Source organism: Apodemus sylvaticus, chromosome 7, assembly GCF_947179515.1.
Source record: "Apodemus sylvaticus chromosome 7, mApoSyl1.1, whole genome shotgun sequence".
NCBI lineage: Eukaryota > Metazoa > Chordata > Mammalia > Rodentia > Muridae > Apodemus > Apodemus sylvaticus.
Window position 1 is genome coordinate 24184096 of NC_067478.1, and position 15667 is coordinate 24199762.

The 15667-nt window shown below is 47.9% G+C and overlaps 1 protein-coding gene across 3 annotated transcripts in view; it reads right to left on the bottom strand.

The window, feature by feature from the left end:
- Positions 1-15667, bottom strand: part of Dzip1l (DAZ interacting zinc finger protein 1 like) — a 37785-nt gene that overhangs the window by 8836 nt on the left and 13282 nt on the right. For all 3 annotated transcript variants that reach the window (XM_052187549.1, XM_052187550.1, XM_052187548.1), the window contains exons 7-13: positions 10677-10805; positions 7645-7707; positions 6100-6240; positions 3456-3486; positions 2767-2826; positions 1413-1555; positions 49-241 (exon numbers count right to left, since the gene is read on the bottom strand). In XM_052187549.1, coding sequence (XP_052043509.1) covers positions 49-241; positions 1413-1555; positions 2767-2826; positions 3456-3486; positions 6100-6240; positions 7645-7707; positions 10677-10805 — 760 coding nt within the window. The remainder of the gene's footprint in view (positions 1-48; positions 242-1412; positions 1556-2766; positions 2827-3455; positions 3487-6099; positions 6241-7644; positions 7708-10676; positions 10806-15667) is intronic.

The following is a 15667-nucleotide window of genomic DNA, read 5'->3' on the forward strand; positions in this document are numbered from 1 at the left end:
ACCTCAGGCAGGGCGGAATCCTCCCCTCGGGTCGTGGGCTCGGCTTACCTGGAGGCCGGCCGTCTGGCTGGGACACCACAGGCGTACTCTCCCACCTCTCCTTCACCCTGCTGTTCACTTCCTTGTTGAGTTTTTCCCTCAGTTTAGGAAATTCTCGGAAGCTTCTGGCTATCTGCTCCCGCTGGGTTCTCAGCAGGGGCTCCAGGCGGCGGGCAGTCTGAGCTGAAATTCCCTTTGTGTCCTGGAGGAGACAAAAGTTCACTTTTGTGAACACAGACCCTCCTCCTTTCCCAATCGCTGCTGACGCAGAGCTACTACTACTGTGACTGGCGTCTGGTGTGTTATATCAGAGGAGGTGACATGAGAAGAGAGAGGATGAGCTCTACACACGGCAGAAATCCTGAGGATTCGGGGTTTGGGAGCTCTATCAGCACGCACTACACGGGCTTCAGCAAAGGGCCGCGTCACGGTTCACACAGTGAGGGACCTGGACAGGGCTTTCCTGGCACACAACTGAACCCAGGGGGAGAGCACGGCCCGCTTCACTTCACTCCTCTCCACACTGCTATGTTCTTCCTGCTTAACAGTATTTGAAAACTGGACTACAAATAGCAGTGTGCACTTCTAGAAGTTTCCTGGGCATCAGCCACCCAGCCGGAGCCCAGGAGAGGGTCTGGGAGGCATCCGAATCCCAGGTGAAGATTGATCAGAATTAGACATTTTTTAAATACGACCTGGATTAAGCAGCAGATGAAGACAGAGCAATCTCAGTGAACATCTCTGCAAAACTGTCTGCATTTGTTTGCCTTGCGTTTCTAATCTTACTCATTGAAATGTGAATGGAAGTTCAGTGCTATGTTGCTGGGCTGCTCTGATAAAACATAATGTATCTTCACTTACTAATAGATGTCCCTGACGCCCTGTTCACACACACCCAGGAGCAGCCGCCTGTTCCGCACATAGACGGCGGGCGGACTCCCATAGGTGCTCTTGCAAATTGGACTGGTCCGTAGACCAGACTCAGCCAGTTGACTGCCCTCTGTCACGTGATTAGAGATGGGGGGAAGTAGCCAATGAGTGAAGAGCAGTGAGAGGAACCAAGACTTATAAAAGAGCAGAGAGACTTCTCCGCTGCAGAGAGCAGACCGAAGCTGGCCAGACGGCGGTGAGCTAAGGAAGAAACTGACCCTGTAAGATAAAGCACAGTAAATCACCTCTCTAGGTGACAACACTTTCGGTCTTTGTTGTAGGACTCAGCCCTTAAAACAGTCTCTGGTGTAATGTCATGCTAGGTTAATTCCAGCTCCCCGGAGGCTGGTGTGAGTTCAAGGCCAGCCTGAGCTGCACAGCAAGCCCCCGTCTTTTTAAACACATAATCAAATGACTAACTCAATGGCCACCCAGGAGCTGACCCTCTTTATTCCCATGCTTTCCAGCTTTTCTTCCAGGGTGTCCTCCAGGATGGGCCGGAACTGCTTCAGCCAAGTAGGGTTTTTCCTGAGAGCCGCTAACACCTTCTGCTGCTCCTGCCGCTCCTCCCGGGAGGCCTCCAGCTCTGCAGGAGGAGACAGGAAGCAAGGTCAGAACTCCCTCCTGAGACCTTCAGCCCCAGAGCCCTGCTGCACCTGCTGGTGACTTCCTGTCTCTGGCAACTCCTGCCTCCAAGTGAGTAGACAGCAGACCACTCCCATTAGAGGATGAGCCGGTTTTCCTTCTGGGTGTCACTGTCTCAGACTCCCCACCCACCTATATTCCCATCTCCTGCCATCCTGGACCTCGAAGGTCTGGGTTCAGTCAGTCGTGAGTCGGGTCAACTCATAGCTTTTGGATTGGAATTAAGCTTTGAAAATAACTTCTTCCCTGGGCTCCACTCTGGTCTCAGATGCCAGACCAGCTCCAGCCTCAGCCCAGCCTCCACCTGATACCATCTCTTGCCACTGAACTCTCTGCTACCACTGAATTTGGTCCTGTTCTGAACCTGATTAAACCCCAAATAATGTCTTCCCCTCAAGTTCCCTCTCTGGGTGACGATCTTCCCTCTTACAGTGTAGTATGTATTGGAATTACTTGACCTAAAAATGCACATACCTGGCCCCTCCCAAGTCAACCCCAGCCGTATTGTTGGACCTACATAAAATTTTAAGGACTAGATAAAATGTTATGGCCTAGGTAAAATGTTAAGGCCTAGGTAACTGTTACCTGGCTACCCTACCATTATAAGGAACTTTCTCATATGTTTCTGCTGTTACTAGGAAATTTTCTAATGCCAAGGTTAATTACATATTCTGTTAAGTTCTGTGCCCTTGAAAACCAATCATGCTAGAAGTCAGTAGAACAGGCATCCTGTAGCCTGTGGCTCACTGATCCTGCAGACCGAACATTAGTACCTTTAAGCACGACACCTGGTGCACACAAGGTGCTGAAGAAATATTTACCCAGTGTCCTTGTGTCCTTCCACCACAGCTTCATGTGTCCAGATTACAGTTAAAGAGATACTAAAGGGGCTGGAGAGATGGCTTAGCAGTTAAAAGTACTGACTGCTCTTCCAGAGGTCTTGAGTTCAAATCCCAGCAACCTCATGGTGGCTCACAAGTATCTATAGTGTGATCTGACGCCCTCTTCTGGCAAGTACATGTACATGCATGTACATGCAGATAGAGAACTCATATATTAATTAATACATTAAGTAAAGAAATCTAAGAGAGAGAGAGAGAGAGAGAGAGCAACCTATCTGCTTTCTTTACTGACAGAAAAAGAGAGACCCACCTTCTTCAGAAGAGTCCTCCTCTGTGACTACAGCCTGCACCTTTGGCACCTCTTGGACTTCTGAGAAGACAGGAACAATTAGTGACACCAGAACCCTACAGCCCACCCCCGACACAGAGAAAGGTTTAGTAAGTACCCCAGGTGAGTGCTGGCCTGTAAGGGTCAGCCCTCCACAGATTCATCTTTACCAGAGGGGCAGAATGGGAAAAGGTCACAAACACAGGGGAGCTGATAAGCCCCTGAACCTCACTCAGCATCCGTTCTCTTATGTGGAAAATAGAGTAATAACCCCCACCCCACATTAATCGCAGCGTAATATGAAGACAGGCAAGAAGAACTTGGCCCGGCACCGTTGTCATTAACGTCATGCTACTGACATGGTGAATCAAAAAGACTACTTAAGGACCAGCTTCATCAACACCAGGCCCAAGACCCTCACCCCCTCCCTCCCACTGGACAAAATCAGACAGACCAGGCATGAATGTCTGGGAGCTGATGGTAGGCCTTCAGCACAAATACCCTCTTTCCCATAAGCCCTGTCCCTTGCCCAGTTCAAAAACCTAACATCACACCGCATGTCCCATGGATTGCTATCACCATCCCTCTACCCATAAATCACCTGGGTGGTGGAAGAGAAAGAGCCCAGGATACCCCCAAACTCTGATACTAAGCTCCCACAGCAGACTTACCCTCCACCTTCCTGAGGGACAAAGTCTGGATCTGCAAAAGGCAGGATAGAGCAGGTTATACAGCCCGCAGAGGACATTGGAGGGACTCTGCTCTGCTCTGCTCTGAGCAGTAGATCTGCCCAGAATAGGGAAGAAAGGGCAGCCATTGTTGTCACATCACCCGTTCAGAGCTCCCTACCCAGCCCCATGCACATGTCATCTCCCACTGTGCATATGTGGAAAGACACCGCCCCAAGGAAGAGTGGTACTCAGCAGTCCTGGGTGACAGACAGTCTGCTCAGCTCTCTCAGGGATGAGAGACCAGGACTGCCTTCAGAGAACCATTCTCAACAGTAAAAGAACTTCTGGGGGAATCAGTATCCCTGATCTCAAGCAGTATTACAGAGCAATTGTGTTAAAAACTACGTGGTATTGGTACAGTGACAGGCAAGTAGATCAATGGAGTAGAATTGAAGATCCGGAAATGGACCCACAGAATTATGGTCACTTGATCTTTGATAAAGGAGCTACAACCATCCAGTGGGGGGAAAAATAGCCTCTTCAACAAATGGTGCTGGTTCAACTGGAGGTCAGCGTGCAAAAGAATGCGAATTGATCCATTCTTATCTCCTAGTACTAAGCTCAAGTCCAAGTGGATCAAGGACCTCCACATAAAACCAGACACACTGAAACTAATAGAAAAGAAACTGGGGAAGACGCTTGAGGACATGGGCACAGGGGAAATTTTCCTCAACAGAATACCAATAGCTTATGCTCTAAGATCAAGAATTGACAAATGGGACCTCATAAAACTACAAAGTTTCTGTAAGGACATTGTCAAAAGGACAAAACGGCAACCAACAAATTGGAAGAACCCTTTTTAAAAATTATGTTTTTCCCCCAGTGTCTTAGCTTAGGGCTATGATAAAACACTGTAGCAAAAAAGCAAGGAGGAGGAAAGAGTTTATTTGGCTTATATTTCCATATCAAAGTCCATCATTAGAGGAAGTCAGGACAGGAACTCAAGCAGGGCAGGAACCTGGAGGTAGTAGCTGATGCAGAGGCCATGGAGGGGTGCTGCTTACTGACCTGCTCCCCATGGCTTGCTCAGCCTACTTTCTTACAGAACCCAGGACCACCAGCCCAAGGATGGCACCACTCATAATGGGCCGTGCCCTCCCCCATTGATCATTTACTGAGAAAATGCCTTACAGCTGGATCTTGTGGAGGCATTTCCTCAACTAAGGCTCCTTCCTCTCTGATGACTCTAGCTTGTGTCAAGTTGACACACAAAACCAACCAGTATACCCAGTTTCTTTAAAGTTATATTTGCTCACCAACTTAGCTTTGACCAATCATATATCTCCAAAGTCTTGAACCAATGAGAGAGCTCAGTGGATAGAAGCACTGGCCGCCCAAGCCTGGTGACCTGCATTGGATTCCTGAATCCACATAAAGGTAGAAGGAAAAATGAACTCCACAGTTCATGCCCTATGAGCTAGCTCTCTATGCGGGCTGTAGTGTACGCATGCTCACACACACACCTGAGATAAATAATTACTTTTTAAATGTTTGGGGAAGAGGCCTCCCAGTTTCAGGAAGTCCCTGAAACTGACCAGATTCACTCGGCCCCTCCCTGCCAGAATAAGGGTCCCACTCTCAGGAAGCTAAGCTACAAGGAGACTCCGACAAGCTATGCTGCAAGAAAGCTCTGAGACCAAATGAGCTGCCTACAAGAAACGGAATCCAGGTGAGCTGCCTGGAAGAAACCAAGACCAACTGAGTCTCTTGGAGAGGACATTCTCCAGCCTGTCGAGCTGCCTGCAGGCTGTGCGGTGTGCTCCAGGTTCCCAGCTTTTGTGAGGTGTCACCCATGCTGGGGCAGGCTTTGGTGACACAGCTATCACATTTACACTCTCATAAGTAGCTCCTCAGCCATACCTCTGTAAGTAACCCCAGAAAAACTCACTGGTTCACCAAGTTGGACTTTGGCAGTATCTGTACTTTGGTCTGTCCTGGTTCCCTAACCAGGGTAAGTAGATCTGCAGGTTTTCTCCCAGGAAAAGTTTTGTGACAGGTGGATACAGTGATTGACAGATGTGACTAGACACCAGAAAAGTGTACCTAACAAGGGGCTTGAGGACAGTGGCAGTAACTCCAGGGTTATGTGGAGAACAGGAACCTGAGGCCACAGGTGGGGCTCGGCAGGCAGAGGGACAGCTTTCCCCCAACTCTGGCCTTCCAAAGGGGAGTTGAGTACGGCTGGTTAGGAAAATTACCAAATCAGGTGAAGAGCATGCACCCAGCCAGCAACTTCTTTCTCACTGACTTATTAGAAAACCTCCTCGGAAGCCGTTCCTTTATGGGGAGGGGGCTGGTTGGTAAGTTACATCTGTGAACGCACTATAAGGAGCACAGCTCTGTGTCCCACTCAGTCACTGTCACAGAAAACCCCCCGTGCAGACTTAAACAAGCCAGTTTCATCAGCCATTAAATCCATGGACCTGCCAGTCACGACCCCCATGGGGAGGGTCACATATTCCATATCCTGCTTCCTGCCTTTCTTTACTCTCCTGTGGAGCCTAATGACACCAACTGCAGAGCCATCCTCACAGAGAAGAGGCCTGGAAGTTGTGATCCCTGAGGAGGGAAAGGATGGGCCTACCGTCTCCTCCTGGGACTCGATAAGCCTGGCTTGCTCTTGAAGCTGGGCGCGGAGGGCATTGATATGGCGCTGAGACTGGGCAGCTGCTTTCTTCTGATCCTGAGACAGGGTGACGTGGAGCCTCTCATTCTCCTCCTGCAGCTGGTGGGCATGAGACGGTTGGTCAGTGAGATGTTTGTTAGAGGCCCAAGGACCCCAAGAGAGAAGGGCAGGCCCTACAGCCAAATGCTTGTAGGTGGCTTCTTTTTTTTAAAATTTATTTATTATGTATACAGTGTTCCACCTGCAGGCCAGAAGAGGGCATCAGATCCCATTACAGATAGATGTGAGCCACCATGTGGTTGCTGGGAATTGAACTCAGGACCTCTGAAACAGCCAGCACTCTTAACTTCTGAGCCATCTCTCAAATCCCGCAGGTGACTTTCTAACAATTCTAGCTGCCTTCTAGTTTGGGTACATGTCTGAGCTGTGCTGGGGAAGAAATGGGAAGCGAAAATGGAATGCAGTCTCCCAAGAACGGGGACGGACAAAGGTTCTGTCAGATGAAGGCACCCACTGAGGACACTCAGGTAAAACCGACCCCTCAAAAATCATCAAATTCATCTTCAGATAAAACAAGTGGAGAAAAAGCTGGGCGGTGGTGGTGCACGCCTGTAATCCCAGCACTCTGGGAGGCAGAGGCAGGCGGATTTCTGAGTTCGAGGCCAGCCTGGTCTACAGAGTGAGTTCCAGGACAGCCAGGACTATACAGAGAAACCCTGTCTCGAAAAAACCAAATCCAAAAATCCAAAAAAAAAAAAAAAAACAAGTGGAGAAAAACATGTTGCCACCTCTGATGTAAGAGCAGAGGTGAAATGTGGCCATTTATTAATACTTGGGCAAAGATACTCCAGAGAATATAAACGAAACAAAACCACCGCACGCACAGGGACTGGGCAACTCTACAATGCAGTGGGAGCAGGTGTCCCATGGGACAAGCTCCGTCCGCCATGCGTCATGGCATCTCTGGACCACGGGCCAGCAGAGCCTGAGGAAGGTAACCAACGACCTCCCTAACTTGCCTGTTCCCTGGGCATCTATACAGAAGCACGCTCTGAGTCCCGAGGTCTGTGCTCCCTGTGCTTGGGCCTCAGTATGTGAGCCCTGCACTAGACTCCCTCTGAAATGTCACTGAGATCTGATCTACCTGGTTCTCCCTGGCCGTGAAGGACATAATAGGACTGATGACTCATCTGAGGCTAACAGCACACGAGAGCCTGAAAGCAGGTACCACTTAGTGCAGGATGCATGGGATCCAGACCATGGCTGGCGGGGGTGGGGCTGGGGCTGCACAGCAGGGTAAGGCAGCTGTGGGATAGACAAATGGCCCATTTGTATATTAAAGGGGACCGGCAGCCATGAGCAGTATTGACGATGAAACACCAGATAGCCAATTCTAGGTAGGGAATGGGGTGGGGGTGGGGGTGGGTGGCACGGTGGATGGGGGGGGGGGGCGATGATGAGAGGTCACGGGGAGCCAAACCCTTGCTGCCAAACAAGAGCTACCTGTCTCCTCTCGGCTGCCCGCTCTTCATGCAGGGCCTTCATTTTTCTCTTCCACTCTGTTTTCTGAAAAAGAACAGAAGCTTGTCAAATGGAGCCCTCTGGGTAGTAATAAATATAAACTACAAAACTATGAAAAGTAAAAAGTACTGGCTCCTGGTCAGACAGGGAGACTATTGGAACAGAATAGAGGACCTGAACCATGTGGGGGGGGAAATGGAAACAGCGTGAAAAAGAATGGGGGCATAGATCACTGACTACTGGTGTTATTGACCAGAAAGAAAAACAAACAAACAAACAAACAATGTAAAATGTTTGTTTTAAACCAAAGCCAACTATAGACAGGTCAGATAATTACACATAAAAATTAAAACACTAAAAATAATAATAATTAAAGGCCATAGAATTACTCAAAGAAAACACAGGAATATTTTCCTTTTAAATCTCAGAGTGAGTACAACAGTCAAGAAGAGACAGAGACACGCCGGCAGTGAGGGAGCTTGCGGCTCATGCAGAGGACCTGAGATCAGCTCCTAGCACCTGATTCCGGTGGCTTGCAATTTGCCTGTAACTCCAGCCCCAGAAGATCCAACACCCTCTTCTAGCTTCTGTAGTCGCCCTCGCACATGCATATATATATATATATATATATATATATATATGCGCATATATATATACAGAGATACATACAAACAGATAAATAAAAATGAAAATGACTCTTTTAAAAAGGCTGACTACTTAATAACTTTTACCACAGAAACTATGCTTTTACAGCCAGACAACAAATAAAGCAAAATTGAAAGGCCAATATAAGAGTGGAGACAAATCAGCCACAAGCAACTATAATAACAAAAGGCTTAATTTCCACATGTTGGGCTGGAGAGATGGCTCAGAGGTTAAGAGCACTGCCTGCTCTTCCAGAGGTCCTGAGTTCAAATCCTAGAAACCACATGGTGACTCACAACCATCTGTAATAGGATGCCCTCTTCTGGTCTTCTGGTGTGTCTGAAGACAACAGTATACTCACATACATAAGATAAATAAATAAAATCTTTTTTTAAAAAAAGGTAGAAGCAAAAAAGCCCAGTGCAGTGGCTCATGGCTGTAATTCGCACGTTTAAAAGTTGGAAGCAGGAAGGAAGGTCAGGAGTTCAAGGTTAGAGTCTTTCTCAGACACACAGCAAATAGAGGCCAGCCTAGGCTACATGAGAACCATCCCAAAAAGTTAAAAGAAAAAAAAAAAAGGAGAAGGGGGAGAAAGAAAGAAAGAAAGAAAGAAAGAAAGAAAGAAAGAAAGAAAGAAAGAAAGAAAGAAAGAAAGAAAGAAAGAAAGAAAGAGAGAGAGAGAGAGAGGGGGGGGGGGGGGAGGGAGGGAGGGAGGAAGGAAGGAAGGAAGGAAGGAAGGAAGGAAGGAAGGAAGGAAGGAAGGAAGGAAGGAAGGAAGAAAGAAGCCAGGTGCCCGACAGTGGTGGCGCACGCCTTTAATCCCAGCACTTGGGAGGCAGAGGCAGGTGGATTTCTGAGTTCAAGTCCAGCCTGGTCTACAGAGTGAGTTCCAGGACAGCCAGGGCTACACAGAGAAACCCTGTCTCAAAAAAACCAAAAAGAAAAAAAAGGGGGAAAGAGAGAGACAGAGAGAGAGAGAGAGAGAGAGGAAAGGATATTAACAGAGTTCAAGTTTATAGGAAAAGAAAGGTGGTGTCTGTGTGCGCACACATGAACACATATGTGTGCATGTGTATTTATACATGCTTGTGTGTGTGTGTGTGTGTGTGTGTGTGTGTGTGTGTGTGTGTGTAGGCCAGGTGGCACTCTCCATCTTATTTTTGAGACAAGGTCTCTCGCTAAACCAATTGGCTACACTGACTGGGCTGTGAGCCATGAGCCTGGAAACCTGTCTCTGCCACCCCCACCCCCCAGCTCTAATGATCTAGACTGCTGCGCTCTTGGTCGTGTTTTTTATGTGGGCCCTGGGGATCTAAACTAAGGTCCTCATGCTTGTATTGCACGCACTTTATTGGCCAAGCCCTCTCCCCAAGACAATGACCTTTTTATGACGTAAAATCCATGAACCTCTCTGTGGATTAGTTTTGCAGGTTGTTTGTTTGTCTGTATACTTAACTCAAACTAGAGTCATCTGAGAAGAGAGACCCTCAATAAGAAACACCCCCTGAGACCAGCCTGTAGGCAAGCCTGCAGGGCACTTTCTTAATAATTGCTGCGGAAGGACCCAGCCCACTGTGGGCGGTGGCATCCCTGCGGTGGCATCCCTGCGGTGGCCCTTGAGGAAAACAAGTTGTTTCCGTTGACACGCACTGTAACACTGAAGTGTGAGCCAGATAACCCCTTTCCTCTCAAGATGCACTTGGTCTTGGTGGGCAGTAAAAAGCCAATGGGACACCATGAAGGCAGCCTCAGCGGCAGACAGGCACTCAGGGAGGCAGAGGCAGGCGGATTTCTGAGTTTCTTTCTCAGCCACCCTTGAAGAGCAGACAGAAATGCTCGCTCATCCTTGGGCTGCAGTTGCTGACTGTCCCTGCTGTGGCCTTATAAGTGACATCCACCTCCTCTGCCTGGACTTAAGCAAGTTTCTCCCAGCAGTGGCCAGCTCTGTTCAGTGACTTCATAGCGGTGGCCTGAAAGGAGCCTGCACACCACAGGAACTCTTAGCTCCGAGCTGACAGCTAAGGATTTACTACCACACCACAGATCTGTCAGAAATATCTCAGGACACTGTTGCTCTTTCTAAATTCTTGGTTAGAATGAAAGTTCGAGACAAAAATGTCAAAAAGGCCCATCAATGTTTACATATATGTATACATATCAGGTAAATATTAGGATTAAACTCGTCACCAGTCTTGCCCGAGAATCTTATTCTCTGCTTTCATACTGATCAATATATCAAGCCTGAAAATACAGAGATTTGATGTCTCTCAACTTCATTGAATCCACAAAGCAAAACAGAAGCCTCAGTGGGGACAGCTAGATTTCTGGCTTGCTCTGGACAGAAGGGCATGGAGTGCCCATCAATTCACCTGAACTTCCATCTTTTCTCGAAGGGCCTGGAGCTCCTGGGCATGCTTGAGTCTTTCCTCTGACTCTTCATCCCGCAGAGACCCAAGGTGGGACTCGGTCATACTGTAGGTCTGCAGCGCCTTCAGCTTCTGAAACCCAAGAACGGTTTTATTAAATGAAGTCCTAGACGGGACGTTGGCTTTGTGCCTCACCCCAATACAGAACCAGAAGAGTGAAAGTCACAACAGTCAAGAGCCTCCCCGGTTTGCCCTCACCACCCCTACGTTCCTGCAAGCATCTGCACGAGTCAGCAGCCCCCTCCCGAGGAGTCTGCACAAGTCAGCAGCCCCCTCCCGAGGAGTCCCCCGCGGCTCAGCCCCTGCACAGTAAAAGTAAGCTCCCGTGGAAAACACAATTCAAGTGTTATTTCAATCCCAGTGAAATTCTGATGTCCCCAAACCCTGAACTTGCCCAGCTGCTGGCCAGTTTCTTCCCAGGTCTGGAATAAGCTGAAAAGATCCACACTTAGGGCCCACGTAAGAACCTCTGACTCCCTCAAGCCACACCCTGAAGATTCCTGCCTCTTGCTCTTGCACACACACACACACACACACACACTCCAGAAACAGCTGTTTTTGTGCAGTGTTCAGAGCGATGTCACTTACAGCTCCTGGTCCTTGAGCAAGCACTGTGACCAGAGGAGAAGGCTGGATCAAAGACAGACTCCCTTCCTACCTACCCATGTCATACTAACAAAGCCCATGTCTATTCTGACACGCAACTGATAAACCTTAGTGCAGCTTTAAGAACCTTCAAGCCTGAGTTTAACTTGGCGTTGTTCTTCTTAATAACTTTTCTCAGCCACTGCTTAAGCAATACCAGGACCGGATGTTAATGTCCCCGCTAGAGTATTTTTGCTGGCAAATGTTTTTAGCAGAGGCTTGGAGAAACCCTATTAGCAGAAACTGGGGATTTCTGGTGTGTTCCCTCTACCAGTGCTATAGCATCACACATCTGGCTCTTTGCACCACAGACCCCCATGGCCTGTTCTTCCTGTTAGCAAATCCTCCAGCCGCTGCACCTACTCCACGTATCCCGCTGACATTATTCTCGCTGCAGTCATGGCCCAAGTAAGCGCTCAGACCTCTGTACCAGGCAAGGAGAAACGCTCTCAAGATATACCGAGGGCTCCGCGGTTCTCCTCACATCAGGATGCTGCCTCTGGTTTTGAAGACTATCTCACAGTACTTACTTTCCAGTCATTCTAAACAGAATCTTACCTTTTCTCCCTGAGAATTTAAAAAGAATGAGTTGACAAAATAGTCATTGAATAATACAGAGAGTCTTGTATCCAATTTTGCTCCCTATACTTTAATAACGTAAAATAATAAAATGCTGAAAGGAGTCAGGAGACATAGAAACACAACATGAGTAATCTTACAGGCAGACAAGCCATAGATAAATACAGTCCTCGGCTATTCCGGTACAAGAATGGGATCTGAGTCAGAACGGGAGCTGGTAAAGGGGCGGGGCCTCGGTTTCTGAAACTCAAGGTTTTCTACCCCCGAGTAACCCGGTGGCCTCTGAGGTGGTCTCTGAACAATGGCGTCTGCTTCAGATCAACACAACTTACACATGCCTACTCAACAAGCAACATGTTGCCAAGTGCAGAGTCGGGGACATTTAAAATCGGGAACAGTGGCTATAAAGCTGTTGGTGAGAGCAGAAGGCCACACCATGGAGTGCCAGCTGGCCTTCCACAGTGTCCCTAACCCAGCAGGGAGCCTGTGATGGAGGACGTGACTAATGACAGAAAAATCAGAGAGAGGGAGAGGGAGAGAGAGGCAGAGATATACAGAGAGACAGAGATAGACATACAGAGAGAGACATTCAGAGAAAGAGACATACAGAGAGACACAGAGATATAGAGACACACAGAGACAGAGAGACATACAGAGAGAGACAGAGACATACAGAGAGACAGAGATAGAGAGACATTCAGAGAGACACAGAGACAGAAACATACAGAGAGAGACAGAGACATACTGAGAGACAGAGCTAGAGAGACATACAGAGAGAGACATTCAGAGAAAGAGCCATACAGAGAGGCACAGAGATAGAGAGACATACAGAGACAGAGAGACATACAGAGAGAGACAGAGACATACAGAGACAGAGATAGAGAGACATACAGAGAGACATTCAGAGAAAGAGACAGAGAGACACAGAGATAGAGAGACATACAGGACAGAAACATATAGAGAGCGACAGAGACATACAGAGAGACAGAGATAGAGACATACAGAGAGACATACAGAGAGACATTCAGAGAAAGAGACATACAGAAAGACACAGAGATAGAGAGACACACAGAGAGAGACATACAGAGAGAGACAGAGACATACAGAGAGAGACAGAGACATACAGAGAGACACAGAGAGACAGAGACACAGAACAAGCTCTCATTTCCATCCCCACAGGCTCCCTCTGTGTTTCCATGCCAGGTCCCAGGCTTGCCCTATGACAACCCACTAAGAACACTTGCCTGTGTGTTTAGGCGAAACATGGGAATGGTGGTGAGAAAAACTGCTGACAATTCACCTTCAAAATGAGATTCTCTTGATGTGAGGGAGGACCAATCGGGGATAAATACATTTTAAAATGGTTCTCCTGTGCATATACGAAAAGATAGGACTCGGCAGTGATCTTAACAAGGTCTCTCTGTATTAGCACGGCTAATGCAGCCAGCAGAAAACAGGACCTTGGGAATTTTAAAAGCTACGTTCAAACGCCACCTCCATCCCTTACAAGTGTGAACGTGTACAAATCACATGGTCTTGATTTTCACCTGTAAAAAGGAATGTAATACATATTCTTAAAACAAAGTGCATGTGTGTGCACGCATGCACACAAGCATACACATCTAAATGGAACTTAGCCAGGCAGAGTGGCGTGGTCCTGTAATCACAGTGCTCTGAGAAACTGAACCAGGATGACTGAAAGTTCAAGGCCTGCCTGGGCCGCATAAAAAGCTCGGTGTGTGTGATGGTTTGTGTGTCCTTGGCCCAGGGAGTAGCACTATTTGAAGGTGTGTCCCTGTTGGAGTAGGTGTGTCACTGTGGGTGTGGACTTTAAGACCCTCATCCTAGCTGCCTGGAAGCCAGTAGTCTGCTCTCAGCTCCTCCTGTATGGTGCCTGCCTGGACACTGCCATGTTCCCACCTTGATGCTAATGGACTGAACCTCTGAACCTGTAAGCCAGCCCCAGTTAAATGTTGTCCTTATAAGAGTTGCCTTGGTCATGGTGTCTGTTCACAGCAGTAAAACCCTAACTAAGACAATGTGGTAAGTTTTTGTGGCTGGGCATTAATGGTGCATACTGTAATTCAAACATTCACAAAGCAAAGGCAAGAAGACTGCTGTGAATGTGAGGCCAGCCTGCTTTACATGACAAGTTCCAGCCAGGTGACAGAGACCCTGTCTGAAAAAAGAAAAGAGTTTTTCACAGAGGCAAGGAACAGTAAGTATACCCAGTGAATGTTACCTATTATACACAACTACAATAGACCCCACCAGAGTATCTGACATATAGCCAGAATTCACCAGATAGAAGTCGAGAGAAAAATGTATTCATTTATGTTCTACCACGTTTCTTGCCAATGTTGAGAACACTTTGTAAAAATAAGGTTACTCAGCCGGGCGGTGGTGGTACACACCTTTAATCCCAGCACTTGGGAGGCAGGCAGATTTCTGAGTTCAAGGCCAGCCTGGTCTACAGAGTGAGTTCTAGGACAGGCAGGGCTACACAGAGAAACCCTGTCTGGGGGAGGGAGGGGGGTGGGGGGGTGGAGTTTACTCTGATTACTCTTCTAAAGAGTTCTAATTAAATGGCAGATGGTGTTAAGTACTACACCTGTGATAGCTTAAAGCTGTTACGAATATATCGTACACAAAAGAAGCTAAGGCACAGGGATGTAAACTAACTCACCCGAGATCACACAGCGAGTGTGGGTTTCCCTGCGCACAGGCCTCTGTTGTCCAACCTTATACTGTGTCAGCCCCTCAGCCCCAACAACACAAGTAAGACCAGTGAGGACTAAGTAATGAATCCTGAGGGACAGAGGAGGCCTCGGTGGGCAAAGTGCTTGTACAAATGTAAGAATCTGAGTCAAGCCGGGCAGTGATGGCGCACGCCTTTAATCCCAGCACTTGGGAGGCAGAGGCGGGCGGATTTCTGAGTTCTGAGTTCCAGCCTGGTCTACAGAGTGAGTCCCAGGACAGCCAGGGCTATACAGAGAAACCCTGTCTCGGAGAAAGAAAAAAAAAAAAAACCTGGGTTCCAATCATTAACCCCTATTTAAAAGCTAGGCACATCTGTAAAGCCAGGGACTGGAACTGAAGACAAGCTGACCCTAGGGCTGACTGGACAGCCACTCAAGTCAAAATGGGGTACGCCCTCCTCAGTAAGAGTCCATGTCTCAAAAACTAAGGTGGAGGATTCAAGTGTGGTGGTGCATGTGTTTAATCCCAGCACTCAGGAGGCAGAGGAAGGTGGGTCTCTTGATGGTCAGCATGGTCTACAAGCTGAGTTCTAGGACACCCAGGGCTATCTGGAAAGATCCTATCTCCAAAAAAGCAACAAACAACCTAAAGTGAGAGGTCTGGAAAGATGGCTCAGCTGCTAAGAACACTTACTGCTATTACAGAGGACCCAATTTCAGTTCCCAGCACCCACACGAGACAGCTCACAATAGCGGGTAACTCCAGTTCCAGGGAATCTGATGGCCTCTGCTGACTTCCACAGGCACCCACACATATTCGTGAATACACATACATACACACATATACACACTCAAATAAAAATAAGTCTAATATAGAACTAAGATACAGAAAGATGGTAGAAGACATCATATGTCCATCTCTGGTCTCTATATGCATGTGCATGGCTAAGCCCATTTGCACATGCACACACACACACACACACACACATGCATGCATGCATGTGCACACAC